General features: G+C 48.5%; 2 protein-coding genes across 2 annotated transcripts in view; one reads left to right on the top strand and one right to left on the bottom strand.

The window, feature by feature from the left end:
- LOC122388643 (NADH dehydrogenase [ubiquinone] 1 alpha subcomplex subunit 8-like) overlaps positions 1–20775 on the bottom strand; it is a 91156-nt gene extending 70381 nt beyond the window's left edge. Inside the window, exon 1 of the mRNA XM_043379871.1 lies at positions 20506–20775. Coding sequence (XP_043235806.1) covers positions 20506–20634 — 129 coding nt within the window. The 5' untranslated portion in view covers positions 20635–20775. The remainder of the gene's footprint in view (positions 1–20505) is intronic.
- LOC122388641 lies at positions 11403–14940 on the top strand. The gene is made up of 2 exons (XM_043379866.1): positions 11403–12031; positions 12635–14940. The coding sequence occupies exons 1-2, from the start codon at positions 11849–11851 to the stop codon at positions 13844–13846; spliced, it is 1395 nt and encodes a 464-aa protein (XP_043235801.1). The 5' UTR covers positions 11403–11848; the 3' UTR covers positions 13847–14940.
- Positions 20776–20820: the final 45 nt, after the last annotated feature.

The raw sequence follows: 20820 nt of genomic DNA, 5'->3' as shown, positions 1-20820 counted from the left end.
ACTCATACTTCCGCTACCCTGCCAATGTGCCCATCGTTGCGTTTTCGCAACACCGCTGTCTTTCCGATGTGCCCTTCGTTGCGTTCCCGCAACGCGACCGTAGTCATATTTGAAAATAGTCACAAACCCTTTTTGTAGCATGATTTCTTAACAAAATGCATATCTAAGCTATTGTAGGGACTCTGCAGAATATGTTTACACAATATTCATTACGATATTATTAAGCACTTAGCCTACTTATCTTGGTTTTCGTGACGTCATCACTCACAAAACCTTCGACTTCACTCTGGGAGCTCTAGGCAGTAACTTACCGGCTGCACAGACTTGTAACTGCGTAGCGTCATGCGCACAACCATGCTACACACGCTGAAACTTGTCTCATCGGTGAGCCTCTTTTACACACTTCTCAAGCTACGATCACGTCGACCCTTGCTTGCGTTGCGAAAACGCAACGAAGGGCGTAAATGGGTTAACGTTCAACACTAAATGCAAAGCATACAGTAAACGACGCAATGTGCATAGCGTAGCGAACGAACTCGTAACACGTTCAAGGAAGCGCCAACAACTTAACGACAGCCACGCAGCGCAAGCAACGGAATGCTGAATACGTAACGTGCAACTGCGCAACGTGTCGCTCACAATAACATGCGCAACAAACCGTAACCCAATGATCTGGCCATCAGCCGACTCGCTCCACCTTTCACCTGTCGGCTTCTCTGCTGTCTTGGCATGATACCAAGGGCAGAGGGATCTCCCCGTGCGCGCATACCTCGCCGGACACTCACACTACCTGGCCGCAGGTCATGATGAGTGACCTGCGTGCCGCCGTGACGTCATATGACGAGTCACAGTGACGTCACGTCACGCCAGGTGGGCGGCAATCGTTCGGGATGTGGACCTTTGTAATGGGGAGGTAACTAAGGTAGCGAAGGAGTCAAGTCACGGCGAGGGGTGCTCCGGACGGAGTGGTACGGAGCGTGACTCGTGAGGGTGCCCGTGGTGACTGGTACGATCGGATATACCGCTCACGGAGGTCACAGCTCGTCCGGATGAGAGATGATGTCATCGATAAGGAGTGGAGCAGCGGAGCAAAGCGACAGCAAATAGGGGGAGCGGTGGAGACTCCTGACGGGAAAAGGGGCAGGGGCGCAGTCGCGTGGGAGGAACAAAACATCAGCCTGCACTGCGTGAGGAGCAACAAACAACATCACCGTGACGTCAAGAGTAGCGGTCAGGACGTCACAAGTGACGACCAGGAACAGCGCTATATGTACCGCGACGTTGGCATCCGGAGGTATGCGGTGAGCGATAGTGTGTCTCATACCAGTGGTATGCGGTTCTTGTGGCACACAAGCTCAGGTAATCCGCAGTATGCGTCACCTGTGAATGGAGGGACTTTTACCGAGGTCGCTGCGTAATGCTTACGCAAACGGTCTGTAACCGAGATGTTTTGAAGACACGAACGCTCGGTTACATGTCAATGTTTATGAGACGCCTTCCCAAGCGCCATCTCATTTGTGTAAAATTCATCAACTATAACTTTCATGTCGGCCATTTAAATATAATGGGTCCATGTAAGCGTCACGTACTTACAAAATATCATTATTTCTTATAAATATTTAGTCATTTATTAAATATCCAAACCTTCAAAATGGGTTCTGCTAAAAAGACCTTCACTATCCCTAAGTTAGCTCTATAATTCATCACACAACTTGTTTTCAAGAGTCAATTGTCAACACACAAGAGTCCAATTGTTTGCCTATTCGCCAGAAATCTGGAAGCCATAGTGTTCCTATCCAGTGTTGGAAGATCGTCGAAGGCTCAGTCGTCAGGGGCCGACTGCTCTGAAGGGCTGGGAGACTGCAGCGCCGGGCGCGCAAAAGAGGGTATAACCACGAGCAAGGTCGACAGCTAGACCAGTGATGTAGACCAGCCCACCGCCCCTGACAACGGGCTGTGGGCGGTGGCGGCTGTGGGCGGTGGCGGCGACGCGATGGTGGTGGTGGTGGCGGTGGAGGCGGCGACGACCAACGGTCACCGTCAGGGCACCATCCGCCCGAATCACCGAGTCCACGGTCACCGGAGCCGCCTCAGGCACAAGCATAAGACACGGCGTATGGAGGCTGATAACACGCTAAATCAGGCCCGGCAAGATTAGCACTCGTAAAGTCGAACATGGCTCTAGTGTGCGGATCATGTTCAGAGGTTTTATGTGGCCAGCCGCGCCGCTGCTAATTTAGGACGTGATTCGAGCACGTGACATACGGCCCCCGAGCTGGCCTCCCGGTGTCAGCGACACGTGCACCCAGGAGCCGAGGTCACGTGGCAGCAACAACACGCCAGGGCATGTGACGGCTTGTGTGACGGTTTGCGCACTAAGAAAGACGGTACCCCAATGAACAGGCTTCCGACACGACAGGCGCACCATCAAATAGCCTAATTGCGGAGGGTTGGGATAGATCAAAGGACTGAGTGCCAACATGTAAATCAGTGTCCTTCGAGTACAGCTCCATTGTAATTACATATTTTTGAAGAATCGGACAGTTAAAAGCCAACTGCCAACTGGCTCAGTGGGTGAAGTAAGGGAAACATCCAGCGATGCGAGAGTCGAGAGAACACAAATATCGTGCTCAACTACCATTAGTTGGAAAGAAAAAGTCGCATTACAGACATAATACGCTACCAAAACATGTTGTACGTATTTTCTAATGTTAAATAGCAATCTAGCAAATGCAGTTGCAGGTCAATACACTTAAAAAGACGGTGACACAAATTCATTTCAAGGTAGTGGGAACGATATCGCATCTCTTGATGAGGCACGGCCTTGTTCAGCTAGGAGTATTTTAGGGAAAACGATGGCATGTAAATACTTTTCATAGTCAGCAAGCTTGCTACAAATGCGAGCTAAAAGTGAACATATCTGGAGGAGGACAACACTCATCAACTTGCGGAAATTCTGCACTCAAAAAGGTCACAAGGCCGACAAAAACAAATGAAGGCCAAATCCGACTAGCAAGGACAGGCTCTTCTGGAAGCTTTTTGTACTTTGCAACACTCTCATCCGTTCTAAACGAAATAAATAACGAATATACACGGTAAATCGCCAGCATAATGGCAGAGCGAGTTAAAGTGCGCTTAACAGGAGTTGGGAAATTAGAAGAAGGATTTTGGTCAGAGGAGAGTAACAGCTTATCAACTTTTCGCTGCTTTTAAAAACAATTAAAATCGTACCATACTATACATTTCGGGAGAAGCGCACTAATAAAACGTTTGGTTTATAACAGCGACTATGCATACGTGCAATGCGCACACATGTCTTCTTCGTTTTTAAGTATTTCACAATAGCTTCTAGCATCGCGCCTTCAGGATGCAGGCTCCGTCTGAATAAAAAAAAGATAATTGCAATCCGCGTAGTGTCTGGCACACGTAATCAGTTCGGGCGGTATGTTAGATCACGCAGATTTCCAGAACCGCTGGAGGAAAACGGATAGGTTACCGGATGTTCATTAGCAGATAGAGTAGCGCCCGTGCAACAGTCGGAACATTGAAGTAAGAATGCGAAACATCAACAGACATTATGTCAGGCGAATTCGTCTGAAGTCGGTATATTTTTGAAGCCAATTGAGCACTGTCTGAACCAGGATTAAAGTAAAGAGACGCAATAAATTAGCAGCCCGTCTGGTAATTCCGGCCGCGGAAGTGATTGGTGAACTATGAAGGGCGACGGCGGCTCCCTTTGAAAAGACCAACTACGGAGAATGCACGTTTCAGCGGACTGATTGGTCTTCGAATTCATTAATGAAACTGGGGCGGGCAGCGTAAAACCCCATCATTTGTCACACTGCTTCCGCATAGACAAATATCAATCGAATCTATTTCAATGGCGATCAAAAAGAATCCGTAAACCATTCGCGAAAAGGTTTCATCAGCACGTTCGCACGGGGCGTTACATTTTGAATTGATATCGCAGGTCCGGATCGACCATAAACTAGACTGGGGTGATCTCATGAAAACCGCACACAGCCTGATAGAAATATGGGAGTGTCTGTCTGCTGTGAGAAATATACTGCGATGGACACGGGGCAACAGGCGCGGCGATGGAACTGAACAAAATGTGCGAATGGAAAAACAGATGTAACACATTTTTGTAATAAAAAGCCATTCATGGCTGAAGGATTATTTCAGCAATTATAAATTGTCGATAAGACAAATATTGAGCTCAAACCATTAAGCTGATGAAATTATGTAACGCCGAATGGTTTCGTAATATAAAATAAAGTAATTGAAAATCGCTGTTGACACAAGTCGTACTACACCCCCTGTCCACTCTGATACATAATCACCGCCTTTCATGCCAACCGAGTCTCATCGCACCGTCTCTGCGGTACGACAAATGCAATGCTAATGCGGTGCGACAAATGCAAAATGCACATATTGATTATGCTCTGTGACTTGACAGTGACGGCACCTTGGCCGTTGACTGACGTCTAATAAAGGATAGATGGGTGGATGTCCTACCCGGGAGACAGGATGTAGGAAGTACGATCTGAAATCATCGTAACCAAGGATTCCAATGCTGCGTCAAATTTAATAACCACCCCCAAACAGATCTGGATCGCTGTCCACTCCGACACCTTATCACTACCTTTCAACCGGACAGGGTCTCATCGCGCCGTCTCTGCCACCCCAATGCACTTTGCACGGTGTGAAAACCGCATCGACCCCGCGCGGGCCTCCGCTGCAAGTCAAGTGTGCACAGCGGCCAGTAGGCGGCGTTTGAGGCGACTGGGGTGCCAGCGCTGCCCCGTCCCGACCCCTGCCCTGGACAGGGGGCAGGAGCACACTGAGGCCTGGCTGCATGCCACATGGATTGATACAGGGATGAAAGGAAGAAGAACTGATTATTTCCAAGATGTCTTCCAAATGACTCCAAAAATAGAGGCATCAAAAGTCCTGAACGCAAAAGGAAGTCACAATGCCAATATTGATCGGAACCGTCCCTAAAAAACACCCGTCCATCACTGACAACTTAAGCTAAAGCTCTGAAGCAAATCCTAATCCATTGAAGTTCTTTAGTAATTCAGACCTGCGCCATGTCCCAAGCACCGTCAATCGGAACAAGAGATTTGCTATCTCTGGACAGCCATGGTTCACGCAGATAGGCATCATCCAGAGGGCCTTCCCGTGGCGAAAAAAATGAGCATGTGTCATCATGTTCCGTTGTCCAATAAAACTGGCATTCCTAATATCACTGGGAAATATCCAGCTTAAAAAGTTCGGGATTTACAGCTAGGTGACAATGTGGGTCACAGCGGTTATAAATAGAATGAGGAGCAAGTGAAATGCAAAGGTATCACGTACATCTACATATGCAGCGGATAGTATAAAGCGGAAAAACTGTGGAATTGCGATCTTTGTCTGTTTGATTGCCAGGATAAACTGTATTTTATTTATCAGACATGATTACGCTGACGGATCCAAGGAACTATCGACACATTTGGCTAAAAAGTGGCATTTTCCAGACACAAGCCAATCGGAGGCATGTTGATTGCCCGTGCTGATGCTCAGTGAGACTTTTGGGCAGCCTGTGAGCATTTCATTACTAATCTAACACACATACAATTCTATAAATAGCATTCAAGCTCACGTCAATCCAGGATTATTACAGGAGCAATGGCTCAAAAATTCCCACTGCAGCATTGACTTGGGACTGGGTGTTTCACAACATCACGCAGCATCTGCAGTCTGTATTTCCCTGAGCACTGGGCTAAGCATGTCATACCGGTCCTGTCTGTTACCGGCCAGCGGCCTGGACTAGCTGTGTCAATGTGTCATATCCCGTATGATAATAATGTAGCGATGTGTCCGCAAGGCACGACTGTTCTCAGATTTATGATAAGTAATGATTGTCATTTGTAACGGAAGGGCTTCCGGCGCAGTGTCGGGCTGGTCTGGCGGGATTGGAAAGACACCTCCGATCAGTCATACCAGGTTTGTCACATTTGATTCGGAGAGTCTGACAAACTGTCTGACTCAGATGACTGGTCTGAGTAGGAGTCAAGTGATAAGAGGGTGACGTGCGTCACATGGGGTAGAGCCGGCCGCCAAGCGTACAATACTGAGTTGTGTCCCTAAAATCTACAAGAGAATATCGTTAAAAACTTCCTGTACCATAAGAAATATATCTTTCCGGATATGCACTACGACAAACGGTATGTAACACAATTGACCAAACTGCGAAAGACATCAGACGCGAACACATCTGACGCATCTCTGACCCAATGGAGGGCTGAATGGCTGTGCCCCAGACTGTAGGAGTCGGAGAGTGGGCGTCCGATAGCCGCGAACCAATGTCGATCACGATCGTTCCAGGCGGTTGCCAGGCAGGTTTGGCATTGAGGAGCAACGTCCTGGACGATACGCTGTGTTCAAGATGTGAAATCAAAGTACCGTATCTCGTGTAATCTCTGCGAGATAATTCTAACCTGTAGTGATATAGTGGCGCGGTCGGGGCGTTCATATAAGAATCATCCGGTGCTAACTTAAATATCAGAGTGGTCGAATGACTGGGCAGAGTTATTTGATGTGGTATCCCGGTCCGACAGAACAAGCTGGTAATCAATGGTTGCATCTGTACGAAACGAATTGACGGGACGTAAAACGTCAACCAAAAGCTCGCCGGTCAGTCAGAAAGGCCCCATTTGGGATCCGTGCGATACTTACGTAATCAGATTATCCGGCATGAGTGAGCTCATCATTCACTGGTTCTTTTTACATTGTTTAGTTCAGGATCTCGTATGATTTTATAAATAACCGTATACAAGGTCATATGCAAAGGTGGTAAAGTGAGCTGAATAACAAACATGTGTTCAGAGTTATCGCTAAACGGTGCAGTTCCTGGTTGATATTGATAGCACAGATATTATAAAGGAAGTGCAAAATTTACATGCATAATTGCAGTGTAGACACTAGACGACAGGCATAAATTCTAGAGTGAATGCTGGAGTGATGACTTACAGGGTGTCTCAAAAGTTCGCTTACACATTTCCCATGTCAATAAAGCATGTAAGAACCGGCCAAAAATCTAAGGTTTTGGCGTCCGTGTGTACACTAGACAAATATGCATGCTTTGACAACTGATTCGGAAGGTTGGAAACCAAACCCTTTGCTGTATCTCCAAAAATATTTGCCCATACCGATTTTCGTCACTCCGTCAGCTGCCGGAGGCTGATAAAAGGTTACCAGCTTTCAAGCTCTTGTAGGGGAATCCCCCGCAGTTTCTGCGTCGGATTTAGGTTTGACGAGCTCCCCGGCAACATCCGCTTCTCCCTGAAAGCCGATAGCTTGCATCGACACCATCCGTGAGTATTTTGTAGGTCTTCTCTGGCGCTAACTCCTTCATGAATGACTGGCGCCGACCTCCCAAGCACCATTTTCCTTTTCAAAACAACCCCATTCCTGAACAAATGGGAAGTGCCAGGGGCAAATTTTTCGCAGCATATCGTAGCAGAATGTGTCGGCCATCTGTTTCTTAGACACATTTTGCAAAATTTGCAAATCCCGAACGCTCGTCATTCCCAATGCCAAGACCTTCGCTGGGTTCCGGAGTGTTTTCCTCAGGAGAGGTTCTGCTTCGTAAACGGCCAAAACCTGTCCATCGTGCGGTTTTGTCCGGATTTTGTGTGTAAAAGAAAGCTATTTGCTCCAGATTAGAGTTGCAAAGTTTTCCCAATGGGCTGCTACCGGCACCGCCCCGCCCCACAAACATTTTCTGGGATACCGGCATGCTACCACGCCTCAAGCAAAAAAACCGCCAAATTACCGGCATATTAAAAAAACCTGCATTATTGATTCTGGCTTACCCCTACATGAGATGCCACATTTTGGCAATTTCAGTAACCGCCCCACCTAACAGCCACCCATTGTCCAACTTATTACAATTCAATAGCCTCTTAGTGTCCAAAGTTTGAATCATATGCTGATAATTTTTTGTGCAAAATCAAAAATACCGGCATGCTACCGGCAAGACATGCCAGATACCACGAAAAAACCTGCGGTAGTGAAAAATTACCGGCATGCCGGTAGTGCGGTAGGGAAATTTTGCAACTCTACTCCAGATCTGCCTCTTGAAACTTCGTTAGATAAAACTATACATTAATTGACACTTTTGGAGGGTCACTTGTCCTCGGCATTGACGATTTTCGCATTATTTTCCCTCAAAATTTAGCGTTATAGATATTATAAACAATTTTAAATGATATTTTGTCTTTATTTTATGATGACCTGCAATTTTTGAAACTGGGTAACCTCTGTCTGTGAGCTTCTAGTCAGTTTTCAATAGTTAGGACTGCATTTTCAGCTGCTTTCCGGAGCACGAGTCTGCTGCGGTACAAGGGTCGTTCAAAGCGCTGTTAGTCTCGCATGGTTTTGTCCTTCAAGAATTTTAGCCACCGTTTTTATTAGATGACCATCATGTTGTACTCATCCTCGCCGACACTTTGCCATGTGTCATTTCCGACCTAACCATTCCCATTACTCGTGAAGCAGAGAGTTTCTCAGCCGACCCGAGTATGCGACCTCCATTTTCATGCCTGATCCATGGTCAGAGGTGAACCCTTTTTGTGTGCTCATGAAGGGTCGAATGCGCTTGAAAACAATGAAGCTGCTTGAGGAAGGTTGTTACCAATGCCCATGCAAAATTTCGACTGTTAATTTCATGTTGATTCAGAATTATTGACAAAAAAAGCATGGCTGGTACCTGTAAGCGAACTTTTGAGACACCCTGTATGAGAATGACGGGACAATTTTGCCAGAGAACATATTTACAGCCCGATAATTTCACAATCACATTAAAGCAGCATATTCGATAGTTTAATGTTAATAAGTCTGGCCAGTTTCATGCAAGAGCCAGATTCATTGCTGTCTGCTTCATTTAAATGGAAACACAGAATTAAAAACCACAAATTTTCTCTAAATTGCACATCTTGGATTGGGAATAACGATTTAAAATGCATGAGGCTGGGCAGTAAAGCTAGCTGAATCCTATACGTCAGTACGACAGCTGATTAGATTTTACATATGTTATAAAATTGGCTGCTGCACAATATCAATTCGTTCTATTCAATAATATTTTCAATCGTTCATCAATTCATCAGTTATGACTTATGATGTTCACCAGACACCTATAATTAAACACATTGAAGCTACCAAATGAGCCGATTCAGTCAACGGCAGCCTCTAAAAAATTATTTTAAGCCTTTGCATTTGTCATTGATCGATGCCTACACAAATACAGTTTCAACTTTCAGCCACGCCGATAATGCTCGCCGGAGGCACCAGTACGGTACCGCACCACTAGATGGCAGGCAGGGCGCACCACCGCACCGGCCTGCTGGCGCCCTCTGTAACACTGAGCTCTGCGAGGCCAGTGGTGCCAGGGAAACAGCGCGGGGAGAGCCGTGACGTCACGAGTTCACAGCACACTCCATGCGGTCGGCACCGAGGTCGCTCCGGCGCAACTCGAGTGAGTTGCAATGGAATGCGGGACAGTAGAACTCTCCTCTCGGCATGACTCAGTTCGGGGCAAGGTAGGGTAGCTTGCTTGCGTAATGTTTTTATTCAGCAGCAAACAAAGAGTGAGTCCCCAGCGACAAAGGGTTGGCAAGGAATTGCTTCAACGAAAGAAGATAGGGCCAGAATAGGGACTTAACCATGTTCCTTTTTTCCTTGACGGAATACACAACAGAAATGACGAAATGTCAGAGCGCTCTACGACGGGCCAGTTTATGTGCGCAGGCATTGTTTTTGCAAATCACACTGCATAGTGCATAGTGCAATACCAATATTGCGCACTAGGAGAAGACTGGAAGTCTCTTCAGCGTCATTCTACAAACATGATAGAAGCAGAGGAGAGCCGACGGAGAGAATGAAATGACAGAGTATGGAGAGCAGAGCAAATATATGAGCTAAAAGAAATAAAGAAAAGAGAGAGAGTGAGAAAAAAAAGAGATAAAGGGAAGGAGAAAGGAAACATGGAAGAGTGCAGATAAGTGGGACAGATGAGGGTATAAAGAATATATCGGGTAGGTAGCAGAGGTAGGCTGGTGAATTCGGCGGCAATCGGTAATGTAAATAAGTATCACTGTGACCTGTGATTCCAAGCCAATCTTCCCACCAGCCTGCCTCAGAGAACCACACCAGCCAAGGCAGTATCCAAAACGCCTCTGTCTTGCCAGCGGGGATGGGCGTTTCCCAGTATCTGACGTCACCACGCCACGGCCTGACCTTGGCAGGGGACCATCACGAGTCGTTGGCCACACGACACGACCATTTCAGCTGCACAGCCCTCGCCTCTCGCGGCAGCGGCCAGCCCTGATGTCCATAGAGCTCGCCAAGGTGAGGCGAGGGCGGGAGTGGGACGGTTGCCATAGACAACGGGTCCGCCGGGACATAGCGCTGCAAGTCCACCGTAAAGCGAGTGTTTAACAAATTAGGGCCGTAATTTAAACATTTGCGTGGACGATATCTACATCAACAGATACCCAGGACGCGCGTGAAACGTGGAGGCGTCAGACGAGCACATAAAACCACATAATTAGCACCAGCTATTAAAGGCTAAAGCACTCGGTAAACGTGCTACAGGCACACCGCACAGTGCTTGCAACCGACCTATGAGCTAGCATGTCTTGCATGATCGTGTCTTAGTCACGTCCGATAGCTGGGGATGCTCGCAGTAAGTAAAAAATCCCCGATACTCTACTTCTCCATATATGTCCATTGTCCAGTTCCGTCACCGCTTACCAGTCACCACCATATCAGTGAAAAGAGACTCAGATTCTGTTTAAAATCGTCACTTCCTAATTCGTTTCCTTCCTTCCGCCAGCCACGCTGTTTCCATGTACCAGCACTGGTGGCTGACTCATGGCTCAGGGGCTCCAGGCCCTGTAATGAATCACATCACTGATTGGCCTCACATGACGTCCAGTCAGCGACAGTGACACAGCGGTATGGATGTGTCATCTGCCCCTCCAAAGCCCCTTCCGCGGCACCTCAGCGGCAGGAGGCTCGGACGCTTCCTTCCGTAGGAACTCGGCTGAGGCGCGCTGTCGGTGACTGGGCGGTGACGCAACCGCCGTCACTGGACGATTCAAACCGCCCCGGTGTGACGTCACAATCACCGGCAGTGCCCAATTATTCGCTAACCGACCCGCAAAGGTGTGTGACGTCAAACTATGCCGTCATAGACTATGGAAGCATCCAGTGAAATTCGTTTCCACTAACACGACGTCTGGTTGGTCGAATCCGGTCCGACGTCACACCTGAAGGCCTCATACCTGTGACGCCACACCTGGATGACGTCACACTTTCCAGGACCGGTACTACGTGGCCGGCCGCCGCAGGGCGGAGGGAGCGGCCAACTGACACAGGATGGCAGGCTTCAAGGGCACACCATCAATCGATATTTGAACCAGGCCCGTCTCGTGGCACGACGCTGGGCGGCCCGGCCTCGTTGGCACCACGCCGGGGCAGTTAGCCGGCTGTGTGGCACTGCGACCGTGCCGGACGCTCGCTATCTCTCTGGTCTCGGCGCTTTTCTGGAACGTGCCGCGCGCTGCACGCCCGCCGGCCGTCCGAGGAGTGACGTCACGGCCGGAGCGGGCCGCCACTGCGCGGCTGAATCACGACCACAGTCTGTTCCAGGGAGCGCAGCTCGGCGACGCAGCTGTCATAAAGCTGGTGCCCGCGGTCGCAGCCGTTATACCTCCTGCGACAGCCGCAAGCTCGCAACGCGCTTGGTGAGCAGTCAGTGTGTGGACATCCAGAGAAGCTTGTGAAGAGGAAATACACTATGAGGCCGGCTGGGATCGTGCTCGTTCTCTGCGCGGCGGCAGCGATGGCGGCCGCCGCGCCCCAGGCCAGCGCCGGGACGCGGCCGATCCAGTTTGTGTGCAGCCGCAGCGAGTGTTCCTGTGAGGACCTGGACGGACTGGAGATGGTCACCTGCGACTGCAGCACCGGCGGCAGCAATGAGGTGAGTAGTCAGAGCCTAGAGACAACGCCCAGCGGCCAGCTGCGCAGTATGGCGGACGTGGCAGCCGGACAACGGCCCAGCTCACCGCCGGCAAACGACCGTACGAAACGAACCGTTAACCGAATCGCCGCAGTTACACCATTGAGGTGGACTTAGTTTTCGCTATGTCGGTGCTCAAAAAACCCTCGCTCGCTCGCAGATGTTCAGGGCGAGAAACAGTATCAACGAGAGATTCAGTTCAAATGTAAAACAGGTTTTAGTACAAACAGTGAATGGCCTTGGCTCGGCGAGTTGTGCAACTTTCACGCCAGTTGCAGACTCGACGGCGGTTGTCCAGAGAGCCGAAACACCCGCGCTCCAGTCCAATTCTGATCACATGCCGCTCTCGTTTGAACGCAAGTGCAACGGTCGTTCTACTTTTGGCCAATGGAAACCGGTTTCTTAGCACACCGTACTGCTCGACATTCATGCTGTTCCATGCACCCCTCTTGTGAAACATCACACCTATGTAGATGCGGCATATCTCTCCCATAATGCACCCACATTGACTTGTTACCCGCAAGGTCTTCACTTTCCCAAACTAACTCTTAACTTATATTTCAGCATCTGATGCTGGGAGCAAGGAGCGAGGCGTACCTGTCGGACCGCACCCGGAGTCTGCGGGTGCACAACTGCAGCCACGTCAGCTTGGTCTCGGAGGCCCTATCGAACGCCATCTCGCTGGTCGACCTGGAGCTGAGCGACATCGCCAGTTTGGAGCTGCAGGCCAGCTCCCTGTACACGGAGGGCGGCCCGCGGCGGCGGGTGACCGTGCAGCGCGTGGCCGATCTACAGGTCCACGAGGAGGCCTTCAGCCAGGTGACGCAGCTGCAGGAGCTCAACATCGCCGAGGTCGTCACCGGCCCGCTGCCGCTCGACGGTCTGCCCGACGGTGCCGACGTGGTGAACATGCACATCAGCGACTCGGTGGCCGAGGATGTCAGGATCCTCGTCGACAAGTCCGACAACGTCACCGTGTCCAAGTGCAAGCTGGACTCGCTCAGCATCAGCATCGGCGACGTGCTCTCCGTCGCGGTCACCGACAACACCATCAAGAAGGTTGACACACTTCGCATCAACGCGCGCCCGAACGCCCACTCGACCGACTCCAACAACATGACCCTCGTGCGCAACACCATCTCGTCAATGGACTCGTGGGACGTCGAGATGACGCTGGACACGATCGAGATCGTCAACAACACCATCGGCAGCCTGCTGGCGCCGCTGCGCGTCGAGTTCACCACTGCCGCCGTCAAGGGCAACGAGGTCGGGCGGCTCGGAGCGTCCGTGTTCTCAGAGTTTGTCCGGCTGGACCCGGTGAACCTGCGCTTCGGCGAGAGCTCCGAGGAGTTTGCCTTCACGTTCGCCGAGAACACGCTGCGCGCCTCAGCTAACGGCAGCTACGGCCTCTTCCTGACACCAGCCGACGAGAAGGACAGCTACTCGGCGCTCTACCGCATCTACGGCAACCGTTTCGCGTGCCGCTGCGAGGAGCTCAAGGAACTAGTGAGCGCCGGAGAGGAGGAGTATCTCAAGGATGACGACGAAGATCACAGCGATGGTCTCTTCCAGCTGGAGGACGTCTATGGAGCGCTGTACAGCTCCAGCAGGTGCGTGGAGGGCAACAAGGCGCTGGACCAGTACCGGCTCCTCTCCTACTCGGACGACTTCGAGTGTCTGAAAACGGTCAGGGATGACAGCGGCGCCTCTTCGGCTGTCGCTGGGGCGCTGACCATCCTGCTGGCCGCCTCTGCGGCGCTCGGGATGGCCGTCTGAGAAGTCAGCAGTGACAACCACCAGCTGTGCTCGCTAACCAGCCAACCGCCGCCGTCAAATCGCGCGCATCCTCTGCGACCGCTGCGCTTCAGGAGAGGACGTCGGCCCCGCGAGGGGACCGGGATGGTGATGCTCTGGACTGACTTCGTCAGACTGCCATGAAGGACCGAGGATCGCCTGGAGGATCGCCTGCACCCGGTGCTCGAACGTCTCATTCCGCTGCCCCGCTGTGCGGTCGCACACTAGTCACATCAACCGTCAAAATATTAGACAACATACACCGCCAAAATCGATTAAGTCTGTCATGGCCAACTCAAAGTTCAGCGGACTTTTAGTCGGGATGTCTTACAGTGGATCGTTCAATATTCGGATATTGTAACCAGCGGGAACCGTCCATGCAATACCGTAATCAAAATTACGACGGTTGTGTCAGTAGATACCTTATCTATGGTGATATTTTAACGTGCCTGTTTGTGTGTGATACGAGTGGCTCAACTGTGTGTTGCCGAACGCTTTGTGTGCGTATGTTTGAATTTTGATATTTGTCATCTGCCATTATTGAAGTGTGCTTGTCAGCGCCATCTCATTTTCATCCGGAACCAACATCGTTTTGATATTGCGAGATAATGTGTTCAAGCATATTGCGACACGTGTCCACTGATAATCTAGGTATGTGCTTTTGTTGTATATAGCAAGAAGGAATTTGATAAAAAAAATAGATCATGTTCATCATCAAGCTCACTTTTGTGTGTTTTACCAAAACTCTGCACGCTTATGAACATGAAGAGTTGCTAAGACGAACCACAAGAGATCTGGAAAAGGGGGAGACATCAGCATGTGCTACACTGCTACACTTACTGGTTCTCATGACCGATGCAAAAAGTGAATACGGATACCTATGGTGACCTTGAATTTGGAGCACGAGTGTCTGATGAGTGTCGATCGGGAACTCCAGTACTGGGAGCACGAGCACGAGTGAGGTGACGGGACACAGCTTAGATTAGGGTCGCTCGGTGTTTTGTATCGTTTATAGCTGGGTCGTTGTTCAACGGGCGCTTTGTACATATTTTTCTCAATACAGGTTTTAAATTACACAACTAAGTTTTCATCCCCCTCCCCCTTCCCACCACCACCGCAAAAAGTGACGAACACCTTTATGAATCATTACAAAGATGTCGAGTCATCTAACTCTACTGAATCACCACTGAAGGGAAACTTGACGTTATGCGTCACTTCCTGCAACGCAAATAATACCATAAATGGAAATATTCATCATCACGCCATAGTACGTCACCAGCGCCGAGCGCGTGACACATTGAAATGAGTCAGATTCATGTTTTAAATGATGTAATTCAAGGGACAGATCATAGGAGAAGGTCTAGGGGAGCATTCTACCCAAAGTTGTGTAACGGTCAATAATCAAGCCTTTGCAATGTTCTGTTTAGTTCCAGCATTTCTACCAGTAGCCGGCCGGGAGGGTAACATTTGTACGAAATGAGTGCAAATGGCAATGCCGTCAGGAAGGGATACTTTCTATGTATTGAATGCGTTGCTAAAAAGAGCACAATCCGAAGAATTTCGCAAGCCATCAATACTGCTTAATTCTCTCAGACCGTTCGTAGAAAACGAAATTAATAGTTGTACCTGCACAGGTAAGCCGAAGATGTCTCGTTTGGACCTTAACTAGCATACCAGGTATAGTCATTAAAGGTGTCTTGCACTTTAAAAAATAGCAATGCTTTTCGCAAAATAGCGTCTTAAAATGGCATGCATTGCTGACTTTTTGGTTGCCGACACTATGAGGAGGTATACTCACAAGCTCCTGTGCAGAAATGAGCCAGTGTCATGATTGAATATTCAAATGATTGTATAAAAAAGGATATAACGCAAATCACACAATGCGTATGCTCGTTCAAAGCACGACAGCAGCGAATAAGCGAGGCCAGTGCGCAGTACCTCACCGTGCTATATAGTTTGCGGTTGTTATTTCTACCACCGACCATGAGGAAAGCATGAACACTGACCGTGAGCACGCCGGGAGAGTTACAGCCTGCGGCCTCTCTACTCGTAGCAATTGCCTCAACTGTTCTCAATGAAGGACAACGACTCACCAAGCGTCTGCAAAATGCTAGGGGAGACAAACAGTCTGGACGAGAGATCCATCGCAGACGAATTCATGGCAAGGCGTCATGGATGAAATTCAAGCTATCGCATGGTGAGCAGAATATGCAATATAAAAGATGCATAGACATTAGGCAAGGGTCGAATTGCAGTGATCTAGTTAGAAAAGGTTGAGTGAAATGATTACCTCGAGAGCAAATTAAGTAACAAATAACCAGCAATTATAATGGTAAAATACGGAGAAAATAACAACTGAGAATGACAATCAAATAACAGTCAACAGCTATGTTTGGTCCCAGCGAGCAATTAAAAGGGTGCCAGGAAAATATCACATCAAATGCTTAACACATTCTCCAAATTCAGCCGGACGTTGACGTTCATTCCATTATACCAGCAAGCTAAGCACAGCTTCAAGATGAAGTCGATCTCTCCGAATTCGTCTCGCCAGAACCACTGACATAAAACATTCGAAGCCGGAAGCTGAACTTCAGGAAGGAGACCCGACAGCCACAGCTTCCGTCCTGTTCTCACCAAAGACCCGGGGGTAGCGCAGACCGGTGCAGGCCAGGCCGGCGCGACGGACTGGACGGGCAGACATACGGAGACGGCCTGAGTGAGGGAAGGACGGAAGGGAAGACAGACGGCCGGACGTGCAGACAGACGGACAGACGGCCGGACTGAGACAAACGGCCGGGTGTGCAGACAGACGGACTGATAGACAGACGGGCTGACTATGAGACACCCGCAGGACGTGCAGATATACGGGCAGACGGACGGACTGAGATGAATGAGCGGACAGACGGGCGGACTGAGATGAAGGAACGAAGGCATAGCGGCTGCCGCCGGCCAGCCAAACAGAGGGTAGGTAATCGCAGTGTCACGTATCACCGGCCAGCCACAGGCATACAGAGCCTGCGCTGCAAAATTGATAGGCGTTTTTTAGATGCACACGAAAATAGTGCATTGTGTCTTCTCATAGTTACGGTTATAATTATCATGTGCATGGTACCTTCATTCTCTAAATTAACGCCTGCAAGAAAAACGGAAACGTGAGTAGGTACTGTGGACTGTGCTAGTGTGTAATGTGGCAAGAAGAAGTTTCATAATGATGAAGATGTATGCCATCCCAATATACAAAACATCAAAGGACGGATATTGTGCTATGGGTAAGTTTTGAATATTAATTAACCCTCGCATGTGTGCGGCGTTTGCCAGCTTCTAATGTGTAGGGGGGGGGGGGGTCGGTTGGACCCCCCCCCTTGCCGTTTGGCCCCTGATCGAGCTAGAGCTTCGCGGAAAAAAACGAGCGTGTTGCCCGTGACGAGAGGAAGCCGATGATACCCAATTTTAAGGTCCTAGGTCATTGGTTGACCTTCCAGGTCAGGTCAATGACCCAAAGTCGGGAAAATCGGGACCTGTTAGAAAGTCGTAAAGTGTGGCTGCTAAGGGGTTTTTCGGGGTGCTGATCACGAATATCGTGTAAGTTTTGATCACAGATGATGTCTTGAAGCATTTAGACCAGGTCGGGTCAGGTCAGGTCAGGTCAGGTCAACCAGTAGGCGTCGTGACGGGTATTCGTAGTACGTGTCAACCGCCTCTGACAGCTTCGTAACATGTTACGAAGTCACCAAAACTACTTCGTAAATGTTCAAATGGTTGCTAAATTCGAATTCAGCTCCAAAAAACTAGCCTAGAAACATGTAAAACACGAAAAAGTGACCCGAGGTCACCCGAGGTCACCAAAGGTCAATGACCTGACCTGACCTTCAGGTGACCTTGACACACACGGGAGTTACATCAAATCACATGTTTGAACGTTTGAAACCACGAAAAGCTTGCAAACACGCGGCTAGTGCGAGCCGACATACGCGAAATCGCGATTCCGGCCAAACATGGTTTCGGAAAAGAGGTCACAGGTCAAAGGTCATTTGGGTCAGGGTCATGAAATTTTCAGGGTAGGTGTCAAATTGATCAATGCGAGGGTACTGAAAGTTTCGTCGCGATCGGCCGCTTTTTACGCGAGTTATTCGCGAAAAACCATGGGGGGGGGTCCATCCGACCCCCCCTACACATGCGAGGGTTAAATCGAAAGCATCCATAACCCCACCTGATACCCCTGAGGTTATCTCAGATTAGCAAAGTTCATCAGCAGCTTTTCGAGAAATAACTTTTGATAGACATGCTAGATCGATGGAAGCATATTGGATGCGTTCAGTTCAACGGTGGGATTAGCTGAAATGCAACAGTACCGTTTTCGGTCAGGCTGTGCCGCTGTGACCCTGACCTAGGGTTATTTTTTCGAGTTGAATTTTTTAAGACAAATTACATGACGTTCTTATTCAAATTTTAGCAATTGAAGCAGACGTCTCGACAAAGAAAATACCTACTTTTTCACATTTTTCACTTTTTCACTTTTTCGAGTTTTACATGTTTATAGGCTAGTTTTTGGAGCTGATTTCGAATTTAGCAATCATTTGAACATACACGGCATAATACCAAATTTATATGAGTGATCCAGACCATCCTGATGCCTGATTCTATTACGTCTTGCCACCAAGGAGTCACTAGTGCAGGATCACTGCAGGCAAGACCACTATGAGAAGAGATACTGTGGGCGTCCTAAACACCATGGAGTAAAATGTGAAATGGAATTGAAAGGAAAGCCCCATATGTAGACTTTTTAAGACTGCATTGCCCCTTAAAGACTTTGTTAAGGGAATGTTCATAGTCAGGGGCGGAGAATTGTCATAATCCCTGGGGGTGCTTTTCCAGCACCTGGCGAATGGAAGCATCCAATTCTTGCGTAGAAAAGCACATATAGGTACACCTTTCGAACAGCATTACTCTCCTCGCTATTTACGCAAAGCAGTTTGTGTCTCATACGTAATTTAACCCTCGCCGGCACAGGGGGGGGGGGGGGTGATGCAACATGCAAACCCCTAATATTTTTTTTTCGCAAATTACTCGCGTAAATAGCGGCCGATCGCAACGAAACTTTCAGCACCCTCGCATTGATCAATTTTACACCTACCCTTAAAATTTCATGACCCTGACCCAAATGAACTTTGACCTGTGACTTCTTTTCCGAGACCATGTTTGGCCGGAATCGCGATTCGGCGTATGTCGGCTCGCATTAGCCGCGCGTTTGCAAGCTTTTCGTGGTTTCAAACGTTCAAACATGTAATTTGATGTTGCTCCCATGCATTAGGGTGGGTGTCAAGGTCACCTGAAGGTCAGGTCAGGTCATTGACCTTTGGTGACCTCGGTTCACTTTTTCGAGTTTTACATGTTTCTAGGTTAGTTTTTGGACCTGAATTCGAAATTAGCAGCTATTTGAACATTTACGAAGTAGTTTTAGTGCCTTCGTAACATGTTACGAAGCTGTCAGAGGCGGATGACAGGTACTACGAATACCCGTCATGACCCCTACCGGTTGACCTGACCTGACCTGACCCGACCTGTTCTAAACGCTTAACGTCATGATCTCAGATCTGTGATCAAAACTAACACGATATTCGTGATCAGCACCCCAGAAAACCCATTAGCAGCCACACTTTACGACTTTCTAACAGGTTCCGATATTTCCGATTTTTGGGTCATTGACCTGACCTGGAAGGTCAACCGATGACCTAGGACCTTAAAATTGGGTATCATTATTGGCTTCCTCTCGTGACGGGCAGCACGCTCGTTTTTTTTTCCGCGAAGCTCTAGCAGTGAGCAGGAGCTCCAAAATATTGTTCATTTCCAAACACACTCCCTGAATGAATACATATCTAGTAACCATTATGTTTTCATGTCTCCTTCTAAGTGAGGAAAGCAAAACTTCACCAATTCATGAATATTGGGTACTGCAATTGAGGCAAATGTCCCAAAATAAAAGCTTCCTGAAACCCGCCAGCAATCATAAAAGCAACTCAGTCGGGGAAACTATGGTAAAATCTGCTATTTTCAGCAGTCTGCTATTTTTAGCAGAAATCTGCCAAAATGGGTACGCATGTGACATCATCGTACCCAAATATAGCAGATTTGGGTACGGCCCCATACAAAAGCAGATCTGCACCCTAATTGAAGCAAATGCGCATCAAATGCCTGGCAGATTCATGATTAGAATAGTGCTGAGAATCTCCTCTGATATTTTTGTTCAGATCCGACTATTTTCAAATAATGAATTTGAAAATAGTCGGATCTGAACAAAAATAGCAGAGATCACTCTCAGCACTATTCTCATCATGAATCTGCCAGGCATTTGATGCACATTTGCTTCAATTAGGGTGTAGATCTGCTTTTGTATGGGGCCGTACCCAAATCTGCTATATTTGGGTACGATGACGTCACATGCGTACCCATTTTTGGCAGATTTCTGCTAAAAATAGCAGACTGCTAAAAATAACAGATTTTACCATAGTTTCCCCGACTGAACTGTTTCCATACCATAACAAGCAGACAATAAAATCACATTGGGCTAGAACAATCATACATGCATGGAAATTCAATTTTCATATTTTGATAGGTACTTATCTAAGTAGGTAGGTACTCACATCTCGTTGAGCTTCGCAATATTTTCCTAGATGGAAGGACCCAGCTTTCAGGGCAGGGTAGCCGATGTTCAACTCTTCAACTGTGAGCTCCTGCTCGGAGGGGAGATAGGTATCCAAAGTAACAGGCATGTTTATTCTTCACCCCAACAGAAAATCAAATCACAGATAAATCTCTGAGCAAAATGATTTTTTTGGGCCTCTGTGCAAAGGCAAAAGACTGCCTGGAAAAAACTTTCGCCCCTTCTCCGCTTATTTTGCCGCAGAATTTGTGTTCAGTATGCGTAAAGAAGAACAGTTTTCTGCTCAACGAAGAAT

This window comes from Amphibalanus amphitrite, unplaced genomic scaffold, assembly GCF_019059575.1.
Source record: "Amphibalanus amphitrite isolate SeventyFive unplaced genomic scaffold, NRLGWU_Aamphi_draft 000329F_arrow, whole genome shotgun sequence".
In the NCBI taxonomy this organism is placed as follows: Eukaryota; Metazoa; Arthropoda; class Thecostraca; order Balanomorpha; family Balanidae; genus Amphibalanus; species Amphibalanus amphitrite.
This window is presented reverse-complemented; position numbering and strand designations above follow the sequence as displayed.